The sequence below is a fragment of the Oncorhynchus mykiss genome, chromosome 32 (assembly GCF_013265735.2).
Source record: "Oncorhynchus mykiss isolate Arlee chromosome 32, USDA_OmykA_1.1, whole genome shotgun sequence".
Taxonomy (NCBI): Eukaryota; Metazoa; Chordata; class Actinopteri; order Salmoniformes; family Salmonidae; genus Oncorhynchus; species Oncorhynchus mykiss.
Window position 1 is genome coordinate 6,991,799 of NC_050572.1, and position 15,717 is coordinate 7,007,515.

Here is a 15,717-nt window from a genome sequence, read left to right on the forward strand (position 1 = left end):
CTCCCACAAATGGAATTTGTGGCACAATCTATGCTTCGCAGGGCTACAGGCCGGAAGTTTGAGGGTTCGCCGACCACCATGGACAAGCTACCTCTTCCCTGCCTGTTTCATTACACAGAGATCAGAGATGAGACATCAGAGCCGGATACAGACAATCATCAGCTAAATGGAAATAAGATTTTCAACATTTATATTTATATCTATACTGTATAAAATCATTTTTATATGCAATGATTTTTCACCGACAGGTTTCTGTCCCAATGCACCACACTTAACCAGTAAGCAATGCATTACCGACTGCTGGTGCTTCCTCATGGTTTGTGTTTTTCATCAAACCAATCAAATAGAGTATGTCAATATGACAAGCAGAAAACACATCCCTCCCATCCCAGTATCAAAGGCTTGCCTTAGTTTGCTTGGGAATATGGGCAATATGGGCGGACCGTGTTTTGGGTGTTTCTGGGAAATAGTTTGACCTCCATCATCTAGGACGTGACGATGGTTCATAAAATCTACCCATTTCTGCCCATTTTTTTTTGCGTCTTACAGGCCTTCTCATACAGCTGCAACTGTATATGCATTTGTAAAGCAGGACCTTTCTTGAGTTGGGCTCTGGGATGGTGTAACTGTTGAGAATGGGAGTTTATGGTTGTGTGGGGGTAAAGGGTTTAGTGTGTGTGGGTGTATGTGTGTGTGTGTGTATGTGTGTGTGTGTGTGTGTGTGTGTGGGGGGGGGGTGTGTGGGTGTGTGTGTGTGTGTGTGTGTGTGTGTGTGTGTGTGTGTGTGTGTGGGTGTGTGGGTGTGTGTGTGTGTGTGTGTGTGTATGTGCGTATCCCACAACTGTTGCGAAGGAGTAAAAGATGTTAAGGTCAATATAGAATGATTCACAATAATTGTTTGCTAATATAATAATTGCTTGCAATAATGTAATGGTGAGACTGGTGAGAGGTAAAATCTTTTGCATAAATTGCCTACATTACTACAAATATTAATAGCTAATTATGGGAAATAAGAAACAGGATTTAAAACAAATATATATATATATATATATATATATATATATATATATGTTTTGACAGCTATATATACTACAAATCGAGGTGAGGGCGATGGAAATGCATTTGGCAGTTCATCTACTTCTGTTCTGTAAATGGCACTGTGTGCTCTTTTCGAAGGATGGATCACAGTCTCTTCACGGATACGGGTGGGTCGGGGGTGGTCTGCCGGGCATTGGGATGACAATCCAACTCGGGATGAGGAGGGCTTTTAGTGGGTGAAATAGTGGGGACCAATTGGAGGTAGCAATGCAAATATCATGGTACAGCTATATAGACACTCCATCATCATGTTACTTTTTAATGGTACGTTTACAAACATATATTTTGATAAATAGAATTGAAAGTTGTGTATCATTATGGTAAGTGGTGAAATAAGTATAGCCAGGTACAATTGTAATGGGCTAGCAGATAATAAGAAAAGACGATCAGTATTTACCTGGCTAAAAGAGAAGGAATATCTATTGTTTACAGGAAACTCATTCAACAATTTTAGATTAAGTTTTGTGGAAAAAGAACTGGGAAGAAATTCAAAATGGGTGATGGTTTTAATTAACAGTAATTTTGATCCAAATTTGCAAATTGTCCAAACAGATTATCAAGGTAGATGGATTGTTTTAAATATGTTATTGGACAATAAACAGAAATGGCTCATTAACCTAATCGGTCAAAATAATGATGATCCAAGCTTCTTTAAAAATATATCTAAGAGTTTATCAACTCTACAAGCTACACTAGACTCTATTATTATGGTGGGAGATTTTAATACGGTCTTAAATAGCTCTATGGACCGGAAAGGAAATCACATTACAAACTATCACCCTCAGGCACTTAAGGAAATCATGAATGTCATGGATATATTGGAATTAGTGGATATATGGAGACTTAAATATCCTGACCTGGTGAGATATATAGATGGAGGAGGCTTAATCAAGCTAGTCGTCTTGACTACTTACTTATGCCATTCTCTCTGCCACCAAAAGTTTAAAAAGTGACTGAACTCCTCTCTACTTAACTACAGAAATAGGACAACGTGTAAGTGTTTGTCACGCCCTGGCCTTAGTTATCTTTGTTTTCTTTATTATTTTGGTTATGTCAGGGTGTGACATGGGGGATTTATGTGTTTTTGTACTGTCTAGGGGTTTTGTATTTTTATGGGGGTGTATACTATATAGGTGTTTATGTATGTCTATGGTTGCCTTCATTGGTTCTCAATTAGAGGCAGCTGTTTATCGTTGTCTCTGATTGGGAACCATATTTAGGTAGCCATATTCTCATAATAAACGCAGAGAACTAAAATATTGTGTTATTGTTACGCGTATTATTACTAGGAAGGGAAGGGAAGGGAAGGGGAGGGGAGGGGAGGGGAGGGGAGGGGGGGGGAGGGGAGGGGGGGTAATTTTCCTGAAAAGGTTATTCAAGGACCCATTAAAATGGGTTATTTGAAGAACCCCCAGTCTCACTTCGTAGAACTCCTAAAGGCAGGAAACGTTTATTTTTAGAGTAAATGTCGAACTCTCTCTTACATTTCTCCAGACTTATCCAGCTGTTCACCAGAATAGCTATTTTCCCCTTTAAAGGTTTCGCTGTACACTTGTAAATTATATTTTGTCTTTAAATCGCTACAGTAGCCTTGCAAGAACGTCCTTCGCCCAGCTACTTTAAACTGTTTTAAACAATACCCACGGCAGAAGGCTGCGTAGGCTATTACTGTGTAATAATGAAATATTACTTTGATTTAAAAACCCGTTGGAACTGGCACAGCTACGGTATCTCAATACGTGTCCTTTTCATATAGAATTACAAAACAATCTGAAAATGTATTTATATTAAAACTTACCAATGTCACTGAGTGCAGCGATGAGCAGAATAAAGAACCACCCCGACATCTCGAATCCTTTGAGGGGACGCTGTAAAATAGACTTCACCATCGGGATAGGCGATCTCAAATGGAGTATACCGTAACACGTCTTACCGTTTTTTTTCGATTGCTAAACTACAGTGGGCACAACTGGAGTCACATGTGCAAAACTCTTAACTACAGTCTGCACTACCAACAGTCACCTAACACTATGCACAACCCTCACTGAGATAACACACACTGTCACTCAGAACACACTGAGAGTAAAAACACTAGCATCAAACACCAATACAGAAAATACAAACGTTTCATCTTTACAGTTTGAACAATTTCAGTGACTTCATACAAAGTAATATTTTCTTCAAAGAAAAGAGTGACATTCTTTCACATGATTTATGAAAATTTTTAGAACATAACAATTCTTTCAGGTAAATGAAAATTAGCAGTTTGCTTCAATAGTCTGTAGTAATTTACGGAATTACAGTAATGAGAAAAAAAAGGTAGAAACTAAAAGTACATACTGTAATTCGAACAAATAATTGAGGGGCTAATCCTGCCTCTCTCTAGCATCAGGCCACATGTTTTCTTCAACATCACATCTAATGTTTTCTCTTGCCATGCACCTGGGGAAGAACCTTCTGGAGTGCCTTATCCATCCCTGGCAGTCCTCTGGACTCGTGTCCTCACATCCGGCACGCATGGCTTCCAAAAGAGACATTTGGTCATGTGGGTGGTGACCAAACACTTTCCACCTCCAGGCAGAGAAAAACTCCTCTATTGGGTTGAGGAAGGGTGAATATGCAGGCAGGTACAAAACCATAAATCTGTTATGTGCTGCAAACCAATCTGTGACAGCTGCAGAGTGGTGAAAAGCAACGTTATCGCAAACTATGACAAACACTTGGGGGTTTCTTACTGGCTCCCCCTGTTCTGCTGGCACTAGCTGAGCATAGAGCTGTTCTAGGAAAGCTATAAGCCTTTCTGTGTTGTATGGGCCAATGAGTGGTGTGTTGAGAAGCAAACCATCATTGGCCATTGCAGCACACATGGTGATATTTCCCTCCCTTTGGCCTGGAACCTCCACAGTGGCCCTTTGACCTATAACATTCCTTCCTCTGCGCCGTGTTTTGGCAAGGTTAAATCCAGCTTCATCGATAAATACAAATGAATGTGGTCTTTCCAGTGCTTCCACCTCCATTACTCTCTGAAAAACAGTAAGTGCACAGTTTTACTGTAGAAATGCTAGTGTTTTTTTTTACTGTAACTATTTTGTATAGCTGTGTAGGTATCTTTGCTCTTTTACCCGTTCACTGTTTCTCTCGAACGGTACAGTGTATAACTGTTTCATTGTAACTTGGTGTTTCTTTAGGACTCGAGCAATAGTTGTTGTGAAAATATGGAGCCTTGCGCCGTGATTGGCTCAGTGTTCTGTCACTCATCAAATCAAATCAAATTAATTTATATAGCCCTTCGTACATCAGCTGATATCTCAAAGTGCTGTACAGAAACCCAGCCTAAAACCCCAAACAGCAAGCAATGCAGGTGTAGAAGCACGGTGGCTAGGAAAAACTCCCTAGAAAGGCCAAAACCTAGGAAGAAACCTAGAGAGGAACCAGGCTATGTGGGGTGGCCAGTCCTCTTCTGGCTGTGCCGGGTGGAGATTATAACAGAACATGGCCAAGATGTTCAAATGTTCATAAATGACCAGCATGGTCGAATAATAATGAGGCAGAACAGTTGAAACTGTAGCAGCAGCACGGCCAGGTGGACTGGGACAGCAAGGAGTCATCATGTCAGGTAGTCCTGAGGCATGGTCCTAGGGCTCAGGTCCTCCGAGAGAGAGAAAGAAAGAGAGAAAGAGAGAATTAGAGAGAGCACACTTAAATTCACACAGGACACCGAATAGGACAGGAGAAGTACTCCAGATATAACAAACTGACCCTAGCCCCCCGACACATAATCTACTGCAGCATAAATACTGGAGGCTGAGACAGGAGGGGTCAGGAGACACTGTGGCCCCATCCGAGGACACCACCGGACAGGGCCAAACAGGAAGGATATAACCCCACCCACTTTGCCAAAGCACAGCCCCCACACCACTAGAGGGATATCTTCAACCACCAACTTACCATCCTGAGTCAAGGCTGAGTATAGCCCACAAAGATCTTCGCCACGGCACAACCCAAGGGGGAGGGGGGGGGGCGTCTCTGACATGGGTAGGCAGACCGTTCCATAAAAATGGGGCTCTATAGGAGAAAGCCCTGCCTCCAGCTGTTTGCTTAGAAATTCTAGGGACAATTAGGAGGCCTGCGTCTTGTGACCGTAGCGTACGTGTAGGTATGTACGGCAGGACCAAATCAGAGAGATAGGTAGGAGCAAGCCCATGTAATGCTTTGTAGGTTAGCAGTAAAACCTTGAAATCAGCCCTTGCTTTGACAGTAAGCCAGTGTAGGGAGGCTAGCGCTGGAGTAATATGATATTTTTTTTTGGTTCTAGTCAGGATTTTAGCAGCCGTATTTAGCACTAACTGGAGTTTATTTAGTGCTCTATCCGGGTAGCCGGAAAGTAGAGCATTGCAGTAGTCTAACCTAGAAGTGTCAAAGGCATGGATTAATTTTACTGCATCATTTTTGGACAGAAAGTTTCTGATTTTTGCAATGTTACGTAGATGGAAAAAAGCTGTCCTTGAAATGGTCTTGATATGTTCTTCAAAAGAGAGATCAGGGTCCAGAGTAACGTCGAGGTCCTTCACAGTTTTATTTGAGACGACTGCACAACCGTTAAGATTAATTGTCAGATTCAACAGAAGATCTCTTTGTTTCTTGGGACCTAGAACAAGCATCTCTGTTTTGTCCGAGTTTAAAAGTAGAAAGTTTGCAGCCATCCACTTCCTTATGTCTGAAACACATGCTTCTAGCGAGGGCAATTTTGGGGCTTCACCATGTTTCATTGAAATGTACAGCTATGTGTCATCCACATAGCAGTGAAAGTTAACATTATGTTTTCGAATGACATCCCCAAGAGGTAAAATATATAGTGAAAACAATAGTGGTCCTAAAACGGAACCTTGAGAAACACCGATGGGGACATTAAATCACTGCCAAGTGTAAGAGGAGACATTGAAAATTATAGCCATTTGGCTGCTGATGTTATAAAGTGCCCATCCAAGAAGTCTCAAGGTCATTGGCCACAGATAAAAAGATGTTAAATCACGTAATATGTACAGTAGCTTCGAATGGACTGATCATGTCAACATCATATTTTCACAATCTTTGCTTGTAGTCATCATGAGTCAAGTATTCAATCTACTGGCAAATCCTTTTAAATCCTTGTCGTATGAAGAGAAATAATGGAGAGAAAGTATTGATAAAATGTGTCGGTGCTCATCGGCCATTGGACATAAACATTACACGACAAGTTGAACATCGCAAATTCAACGAGTGGTTAGGGAAGGAATCAGTGACAGTGGCTGTGTGGTACCAAATCTGGGATTAAGGCGCTCTTTTTCCAAGTTTAAAATGATAAACATTCAACAATGAAGCATGATTTGTGTCGCGGTCAAAACAACTGGTAACACAGAGGACCACCTGTTTAAGTGAGTCCAAAAATGTGAGTCCAAAAATGTCTTGTATGTTGCTACATAAATCATGTAATATGCCAGAGAGATATGTATACTGTAGCTAAGAATGTAATACTGTCACGCCCTGGTCTTAGTATTTTGTGTTTTCTTTATTATTTTGGTCAGGCCAGGGTTATTTATGTGGTGTGTTTTGTCTTGGTTTTTTTTGTAGGTTATGGGATTGTGGTATAGTATAGTAGTCTAGGAAAGTCTATGGTTGCCTGGAGTGGTTCTCAATCAGAGGCAGGTGTTTATCGTTGTCTCTGATTGGGAACCATATTTAGGCAGCCATATTCTTTGAGTGTTTCGTGGGTGATTGTTCCTGTCTCTGTGTTTGTTTGCACCAGAGAAGGCTGTTTAGGTTTTTTCACTTTACGTTTATTCTTTTGTATTGTTCGTTATTATCTTTATTAAAGTTGTATCGAGATAATTACGCTGCATTTTGGTCCTCCTCTCTTTCACCGGAAGAAAACCTTAACAAATACGTTGTGTGGTTGTCACACCCTGACCATAGTTTGCTTTGTATGTTTCTATGTTTTGGTTGGTCAGGGTGTGATCTGAGTGGGCATTCTATGTTACATGTCTAGTTTGTCTATTTCTATGTTTGGCCTGATATGGTTCTCAAGCAGGTGTTAGTCATTGTCTCTGATTGGGAACCATATTTAGGTAGCCTGTTTGGTGTTGGGTTTTGTGGGTGATTGTTCCTGTCTCTGTGTTTGCACCAGATAGGGCTGTTTAGGTTTTCGCACGTTTATTGTTTTGTTAGTTTATTCATGTATAGTGTCTTTATAAATTAAACATGAATAACCACCTCGCTGCATTTTGGTCCGCCTCTCCTGTGCATCACCCTAACAATTTGGTCTATTTAAGGCGCCGTTTTAGTGCAGTTAATGTTTAGTACTGTGTTGTGTAGTGGCTTGGCTGGCATGCATTCTCCAATTATTTAGTTTTGCTCCACCAAAAATGACATGCTAAAATCCCCACTGTTATTGCTGCACTGGTAAGATGGCGCCTTGAGAGGATGGCTGCAGTTTTATTGCCTCTTAACCAACCGTGCTATTTTTATATATTTTTTTGCATTGTTTGTAACCTATTTTGTATATAATGTTGCTGCTACCATCTCTTATGACCGAAAAGAGCTTCTGGACATCAGATTACTCACCTCGATTTGAACAAATCATTTTTCTTTAATGAGTCGGGCGGGAAGGATATACTCCAAACACCTGAACAGGCCCTCATCCCCGTCATTCGCAGGAGAAAGGAACAGATGTCGCGGAAGGAGAATGGGGTTCCTTGTGAGGATCAGGCAACGAGTGGCTAATCTGTTTTCGCCATTCGTACAGTTGGCCAATGTTCAGCCGCTGGAAATAAATGGGACGAACTAAGAGCACGTATATCCTACCAACGGGACATTAATAAATGTAATATCTTATGTTTTCACTGAGTCGTGGCTGAACGACGACATTAATAACATACAGCTGGCGGGTTATACACTATCGGCAGGACAGAACAGCAGTCTCTGGTAGGACAAGGGATGGAGGCCTATGTGTATTTGAACACAACAGCTGGTGCACGATATCTAAGAAAGTCTCGAGGATTTGCTCACCTGAGGTAGAGTATCTCATGATAAGCTGTAGACCCCACTATCTACCAACAGAGTTTTCATCTGTATTTTTCATACTGTCTACATACTAACACAGAAGATACTGGCATTAAGACCGCACTCAATCAGCTGTACACCGCCATAAGCAAAAAGGAAAACGCTCACCCAGAGGCGGTGCTCATAGTGGTCCGGGGACTTTAATGCAGGGAAACTTAAATCAGTTTTACCTCATTTCTATCAGCATTTTAAATGTGCAACCAGAGGGAAAAAAAACCTCTAAACCACCTTTAGTCCCACAGAGACACATACAGAGCTCTCCGTCCCCCTCCATTTAGCAAATCTGACCATCATTATATCCTGCTGATATTAGCTTAGAAGCAAAAATTAAAGCATGAAGCACTTGGTCAGATGAAGCAGATGCTAAACTACAGGATTGTTTGGCTAAAACAGACTGGAATATGTTCCGGGATTCTTCCGTTGATAATGAGGAGTACACCACATCAGTCACTGGCTTCAGCAATAAGTGCATTGATGATGTCATCCCCACAGTGACTGTACGCACATACCCCAACCAGAAGCCATGGATTATAGGAAACGTTCGCACTGAGCTAAGGGGTAGAGCTACCGCTTTCAAGGAGCAGGACTCTAACCCGGGAAGCTTATAAAAAAAATCCCGCTATGCCCTCTGCCATGGAAATATTCAGTCAATAATATTTCTCAAATACCGGAGCCTGTGAGTTCAATTAGACTTTATTACAAAGTAATATAAGCCGAGCTGGTTCACGAAACATCTATCTTTCCAGCCTTGGCACACACTTTTTATACAGGTTTCAGCTTTACGTACTGAAACAATTCCAACATCTCCCATAAACCATCAAACAGGCAAAGCGTCAATACAGGGCTAAGATTGAATCATGCTTCAACGGCTCCGATGCTCCTCGGATGTGGCAGGGCTTGCAAACTATTACAGACTAAAAATGGAAGCACAGCCGAGAGCTTCCCAGTTACACGAGCCTACAAGACGAGCTAAATAACTTCTCTGCTCGCTTCGAGGCAAGTAACACTGAAACATGCATGAGAGAATCAGCTGTTCCGGACGACTGTGTGATCATGCTCTCCGCAGCCAATGTGAGTAAGACCTTTAAACAGGTCAACATTCACAAGGCTGCAGGGCCAGACTGATTATCAGGACGTGTACTTCGAGCATGTGCGAACCAACTGGCAAATGTCTTCATTGACATTTTCAAGCTCTCCCTGTCTGAGTCTGTAATACCAACATGTTCTTTAACCTCAATTCAGAGGCCAGGCCTTAAAATAACGGGACTAGACCCGCCTGTGCACAGTTTTCGGCGTACTACCTTCGGACGACAGAGACAGGTTTGGAAATCCGTCTCGAAGGACCAATTGTCAAAGGACTTTGATTCCTATATGTTTATTAACCAATTCAATCAATACACTCAGCCCATTTCTAAGAATTTGTAAGATACTTATTTGCATAAAATAGACAGACCAGTCTCAAAATCAATCAAAAGCGTTTATTCTCGAGAGTACTGATCATGGTACAATTTACAACAGGTTATAAACTAAAAATCACGTCATAAGTTTTAAACGGTCCTTCCTCCACTCCGATACAATGGCAGTATAGTTCACAAGCCTTCCCACATCGTCCACCACCTGTTAGATCATTTACTACGAGGTCTCTCTGTGTAGAGATAAGATGTCCCGTGAGGAACACAGCGTTCTAGCCAGTCTGATGATAACTTCATTTGTTTCTACCAAGGAACAGACAGTCTTTGTTGTAATTCTTGATTATAATTACACACATTATATTCAGTACTATGATTATAATAAGATTCATACATCCATACAGTAACATAATAGTATTCTGTTTAGTCATAGTTCTGCTTGAAATTTCAACACACCAAGACAGTCGTGAAGAGGGCATGACAAAACCTATGCCCCCTCAGGACTGAAAAGACTGAAAAGATCTGGCATGAGTCCCCAGATCCTCAAAAGGTTTTACAGCTGTTTGTCGTCTCTGATTGGGGATCCTATTTAGGTCCCATTTCCTATATATACACCTAGACAAACCAAAATCCCATAGATGTACAAAAAACCCTAGACAAGTCAAAAACACACATACCACCCTCATCACATCCTGACCTAACCAAAATAATAAAGAAAACAAAGATAACTAAGGTCAGGGCATGATAGTACCCCCCCAAAGGTGTGGACTCCTGGCCGCAAACTTAAACCTATATGGGAGGGTCTGGGTGGGCATCTAACCTTGGTGGTGGCTCTGGATCTGGACGCCGCCCCCTTGTTTACACTAATCCTCTCTTGTAGCACTGACCCGTGGATCATCGTCGGAGGTTTTGGACTGCGGATCCTCGGCGTTGGCCCCGGGCTGGAGACCCTCGCTGCGTGGATCATCGCTGTATGGTCTGGACTGGGGACCGTCGCTGCGTGGCTCATCGCTGGATGTTCTGGACTGGGGACCGTCGCTGGAGACTCCGGACTGGGGACCGTCGCTGGAGACTCCGGACTGGAGTCAGGGCGAGTGCGAGAAGCAGGAACAGGACTCACCGGGTTGTGAAGGTACACTGGAGACCTGGTGTGTATAGCCGGCATCAATTTTTCCGGAACTTTAACACGTTTCAGGATGAGTACGAGGAACTGACACACGTGGCATCGGACAGCTAACGCGCTCCTCAGGGCGATTGCCGTGCATACTACGCCAAACCAACTGCTCTCTCTCTTCACTCTCCTCCAATTTCATCAACAACTCCTCGAATGTCTCATAATCTCCCCTCCGTTCACTCTCCTCCAATTTGTCAAATTACTCCTCGACAATCTCAGACTCACCCCTCAATTTCGCCGACTGCTCCATGTGCCCCCCCAATTTTTTTTATTGTGGTTTCTGTGGCCTACCTCCCCGACGTCATTGCTGTCCTCTCTTACTTCGCGTTCCTCCAGCGTTGTTTCCATCTGCCTCCATGGTAGGCGATCCTCTCCTGCCAAAATCTCCTCCCACGTCCAGGATCCTTTACAGTCCAGTATTTCGTCCCAGGTCCATTTTTCCACCAAGTGCCATTCTTCCCTTTCACGCTTCTTGGTCCTGGTTTGGTGGGTTATTCTGTCACGTTCGTCATAATGAGGAGACCAAGGCACAGCGTGATAGGAATACATTCTTCTTTAATTAACAAAGAACACTTAAACAAACTAACAAAACGAACGTGACGCTATGCTAAACCGAGTGCTGACGCAGGCAACTACACATAGACAATAACCCACAAAACCAACATGGAAAATGGCAACCTAAATAGGATCCCCAATCAGAGACAACGACAAACAGCTGCCTCTGATTGGGAACCAATTCAGGCCACCATAGACCTATATATTCCTAGACAAACCAAAACCCCATGGATGTACAAAAAAAACCTAGACAAGAAAAAAACACATACCACCCTCGTCACACCCTGACTTAACCAAAATAATAAAGAAAACAAAGATAACTAAGGTCAGGGCGTGACAGCCCCTTTCTTGGGGCTACAGGTCACATATCTTGCTGCTGTGATGGCACACTGTGGTATTCCACCCAATAGATATGGGAGTTTATCAAAATTTGATTATCTCTCTCTCTGTCCCTATATAAGGGACCATAGGAGAGTAGTGCACTATGTAGGGAACATGGCGCTATTTGGCATATGTCAATTAGCTCTCATTAAAACAAGAATGTGGTGCTGAAATATTCCTAAGTCCCAAATGGCATACTGTTTGTAACGCTCGATTAGTGATGGGTGTGGAGTCAGGCGCAGAGAGCAGAAGATTCGAGGGAAAAACGCTTTAATGTCCAAAAACAGGAACACGTACAATGGGTGACGCCTCGGGGACGAACCGGGGGACGAGGCGCAGGGCGATCCGGATGGAGGTCGATGGAACTCCCTCAGCATAGATGGATCCAATATGTCCCCCACCAGGACCCAGCACCTCTCCTCCGGCCCGTACCCCTCCCAGTCCACGAGGTACTGCAGGCCCCTCATCCGGCGTCTCGAGTCCAGAATGGCCCGTATCGTGTACGCCGGGGACCCCTCGATGTCCAGAGGGGGCGGAGGGACCTCCGGAACCTCACCTTCCTGCAGGAGACCAGCTACCTCCGGCCTGAGGAGAGACACATGAAACGAGGGGTTAATACGATAATACGAAGGAAGTAACAATCGATAACACACCTCGTTTATTCTCCTCAGGACTTTGAATGGGCCCACACACTGCGGACCCAGCTTCTGGCAGGGCAGGCGGAGGGGCAGGTTTCGGGTCGAGAGCCAGACCCTGTCCCCTGGTGCGAACACGGGGGTCTCACTGCGGTGACGGTCAGCGCTCCTCTTCTGCCATCCACTCGCCTGACGTAATGACTCCTGGACGGCCCTCCAGGTCTCCTTAGAGCGCTGCACCCACTCCTCCACCGCAGGAGCCTCGGTCTGGCTCTGATGCCATGGTGCCAGGACTGGCTGGTACACGCACTGAAACGTTGACGTTGTTAGAGGAGTGGCTTAGTGAGTTCTGGGCCATTTCAGCTCAGGGGATGTATCTCGCCCACTCCCCCGGCCAGTTCTGGCAATACGACCGCAGAAACCTACCCACCTCCTGGTTCAATCTCTCCACCTGCCCATTACTCTCCGGGTGATACCCTGAGGTCAGGCTGACCGAGACCCCCAGACGTGCCATAAACGCCTTCCACACTCGGGATGTAAACTGGGGACCCCGATCAGAAACGATGTCCTCGGGCACCCCGTAGTGCCGGAAGACATGGGTGAAAAGAGCCTCCGCAGTCTGCAGGGCCGTAGGGAGACCGGATGGAATTGAGACCTCGATAATCAATGCACGGACACAAACCACCCTCCTTTTTCTTCACAAAAAAGAAACTCGAGGAGACGGGTGACATGGAGGGCCGAATGTACCCCTGTCCTAGAGCTTCAGTGACATATGTCTCCATAGACAACGTCTCCTCCTGGGACAAAGGATACACGTGACTCCTGGGCAGTGCAGCGTTTACCTGGAGGTTTATCACGCAATCCCCCTGTCGAAGGGGTGGTAATTGGGTCGCCTTCTTTTTACTGAAGGCGATAGCCAAATCAGCATACTCAGCGGGAATGCGCACGGTGGAAACCTGGTCTGGACTCTACACCGCCGTCGCACCGATGGAAACTCCTACACACCTACCTGACCACTCATCAGACCACCCCTGGAGAGCTCCCTGTCTCCACGAAATCCTAGGATTGTGAATAGCCAGTCAGGGGGTCCCCAGCACCACCGGAAACGTAGGTGAATCGATAAGAAACAGACTAATCCGCTCCTTATGATCCCCCCACGTAATCATCTCCGGAGGAACCGTGGTCTCCCTGACCAGCCCTGACCCTAACGGTTGACTATCTAAGGAGTGCACGGGGAAGGGGGGGGGGTCTAAATGAAATAACGGAATCCTCAACCTCTGGGCGAGTCCGCGATCTATAAAGTTCCCAGCTGCGCCTGAATTGACTTGCGCCTTACGATGGAGAGAAGGAGAAAACTTAAGGAAAAAAATGTATAAAAACATGTGACCAACACGAAGCTCTGGGTGAGTGTGGTGCGGACTCACCTGGGGTGACCGAGAAGTGTTCTACCTGCCCTGTCGACTCCCAGATGGACTCCTCCAGCACCGACCAGAAGTGTGCCCTCTCCGGCCACAGCTGGTGCAGTAGGAGCCTCCTCCTCCAGTCTCACTAGATGCAGCCCCCCCTAGCTCCATATGTATGGGAGCGGGAGGGCCAGGAGGTGGAACAGACAGGACCCTTTCAGAACGTCCGCGAGCAGCCAGCAGATTGTCGAGCCGGATCGACAGGTCTATGAGTTCGTCCAGGGTGAGCGTGGTGTCCCAACAAGCCAGCTCCCTGCGGACGTCCTCTCTCAGGCTACACCTGTAATGGTCTATCAGGGCCCTGTCATTCCACCCCGCTCCAGCGGCCAAGGTCCGGAACTCCAGCGCGAAGTCCTGCGCGCTCCCTGTCCCCTGCCTGAGATGGAATAATCTCTCACCCGCCGCTCGGCCCTCCGGAGGGTGATCGAACACGGCCCCGAAAACGGCGGCTGAACTCCGGGTAGTGACCCCTCGCCGAGTCGGGCCCGTTCCAGACGGCATTGGCCCACTCCAGGGCTCTAACCGTCAAACAAGAGACGAGGACACTACGACCTCGTCCGAGGGAGCCGGCCGAACGGTGGCCAGGTAGAGATCTAGTTGTAGTAGAAATCCCTGGCACCCCGCCGCCGCTCCATCGTACTCCCTCGGAGGTGCAATACGCAGGGCGCTGGTACCGGATCCCGCTGGAGGGGATGGTAGAGTTGCAGGTGGGAGGGTTGGAGGGGAAGTAGGGAGACCACTCCTCTCCCAGCGGTCCATCCTCTCCATCATCGAATCCATCGCTGATCCAATGCGATGGAGGATGGACGTGTGATGAAGGACACGCTCCTCCATCGTCGGGAGAGGGGTGGTCGCTGCTCCTGCTGACTCCTTACTTTTGTGGTGCGGGCTTCTGTAACGCTCAAAGAGTGATGGGTGTGGAGTCAGGCGCAGAGATCAGAAGATTCGAGGGGAAAATGCTTTAATGTCCAAAAACAGGAACACGTACAATGAGTGACGCCGAACACAGGCGTAAAACACAACCCAAGTACCACTGGTATATACCGGACAGCGAAAACCCAACAATAATCAAATACACCTCTTACATAAACAGCAACAAGCCCGCACAAACACAAGCGGCCTAATTGAACTTGAATAACACCAACCCAAAAACCACAACAAGGAACAGGTGAAAACAATTAGACAAAACCAAACGAAAAGGGAAAAAGGGGTCGGTGGCAGCTAGTAAACCGGTGACGACGACCGCCAAGCGCCACCCGAACGGGAAGGGGAGCCACCTGCAGTGATATTCGTGACACTGTTCCTTACTACTTTTGACCAAGGCCTATATGGCAATGTCGTGTGTGTGTGTCACCCTATCCCTTATTCACCCTATCCCTTATTCACCCTATCACTTATTCACCCTATCACTTATTCACCCTGTCACTTATTCACTCTGTCACTTATTCACTCTGTCACTTATTCATTTCTGTCACTTATTCACTCTGTCACTTATTCACTCTGTCACTTATTCACTCTGTCACTTATTCACTCTGTCACTCTATTCACTCTGTCACTTATTCACGCTGTCACTTATTCACTCTGTCACTTATTCACTTTGTCACTTATTCACTCTGTCACTTATTCACTCTGTCACTTATTCACTCTGTCACTTATTCACTCTGTCACTTATTCACTCTATCACTTATTCACTCTGTCACTTATTCACTCTATCACTTATCCACTCTGTCACTTATTCACTCTATCACTTATTCACTCTGTCACTTATTCACTCTATCACTTATTCACTCTGTCACTTATTCACTCTGTCACTTATTCACTCTGTCACTTATTCACTCTATCACTTATTCACTCTGTCACCTATTCACTCTACTTGATAAGTGATAGGTACAGACCTAGATGAT

The 15,717-nt window shown here is 45.2% G+C and overlaps 1 protein-coding gene across 2 annotated transcripts in view; it reads right to left on the reverse strand.

Moving 5' to 3' along the window:
* LOC110489361 (CD276 antigen) overlaps positions 1 to 3,120 on the reverse strand; it is a 74,556-nt gene extending 71,436 nt beyond the window's left edge. For both annotated transcript variants that reach the window (XM_036971608.1, XM_036971607.1), the window contains exon 1: positions 2,897 to 3,120. In XM_036971608.1, the coding sequence (XP_036827503.1) occupies positions 2,897 to 2,987 (91 nt within the window). In that variant the 5' untranslated portion in view covers positions 2,988 to 3,120. The remainder of the gene's footprint in view (positions 1 to 2,896) is intronic.
* Between the last annotated feature and the right edge of the window lie 12,597 nt (positions 3,121 to 15,717).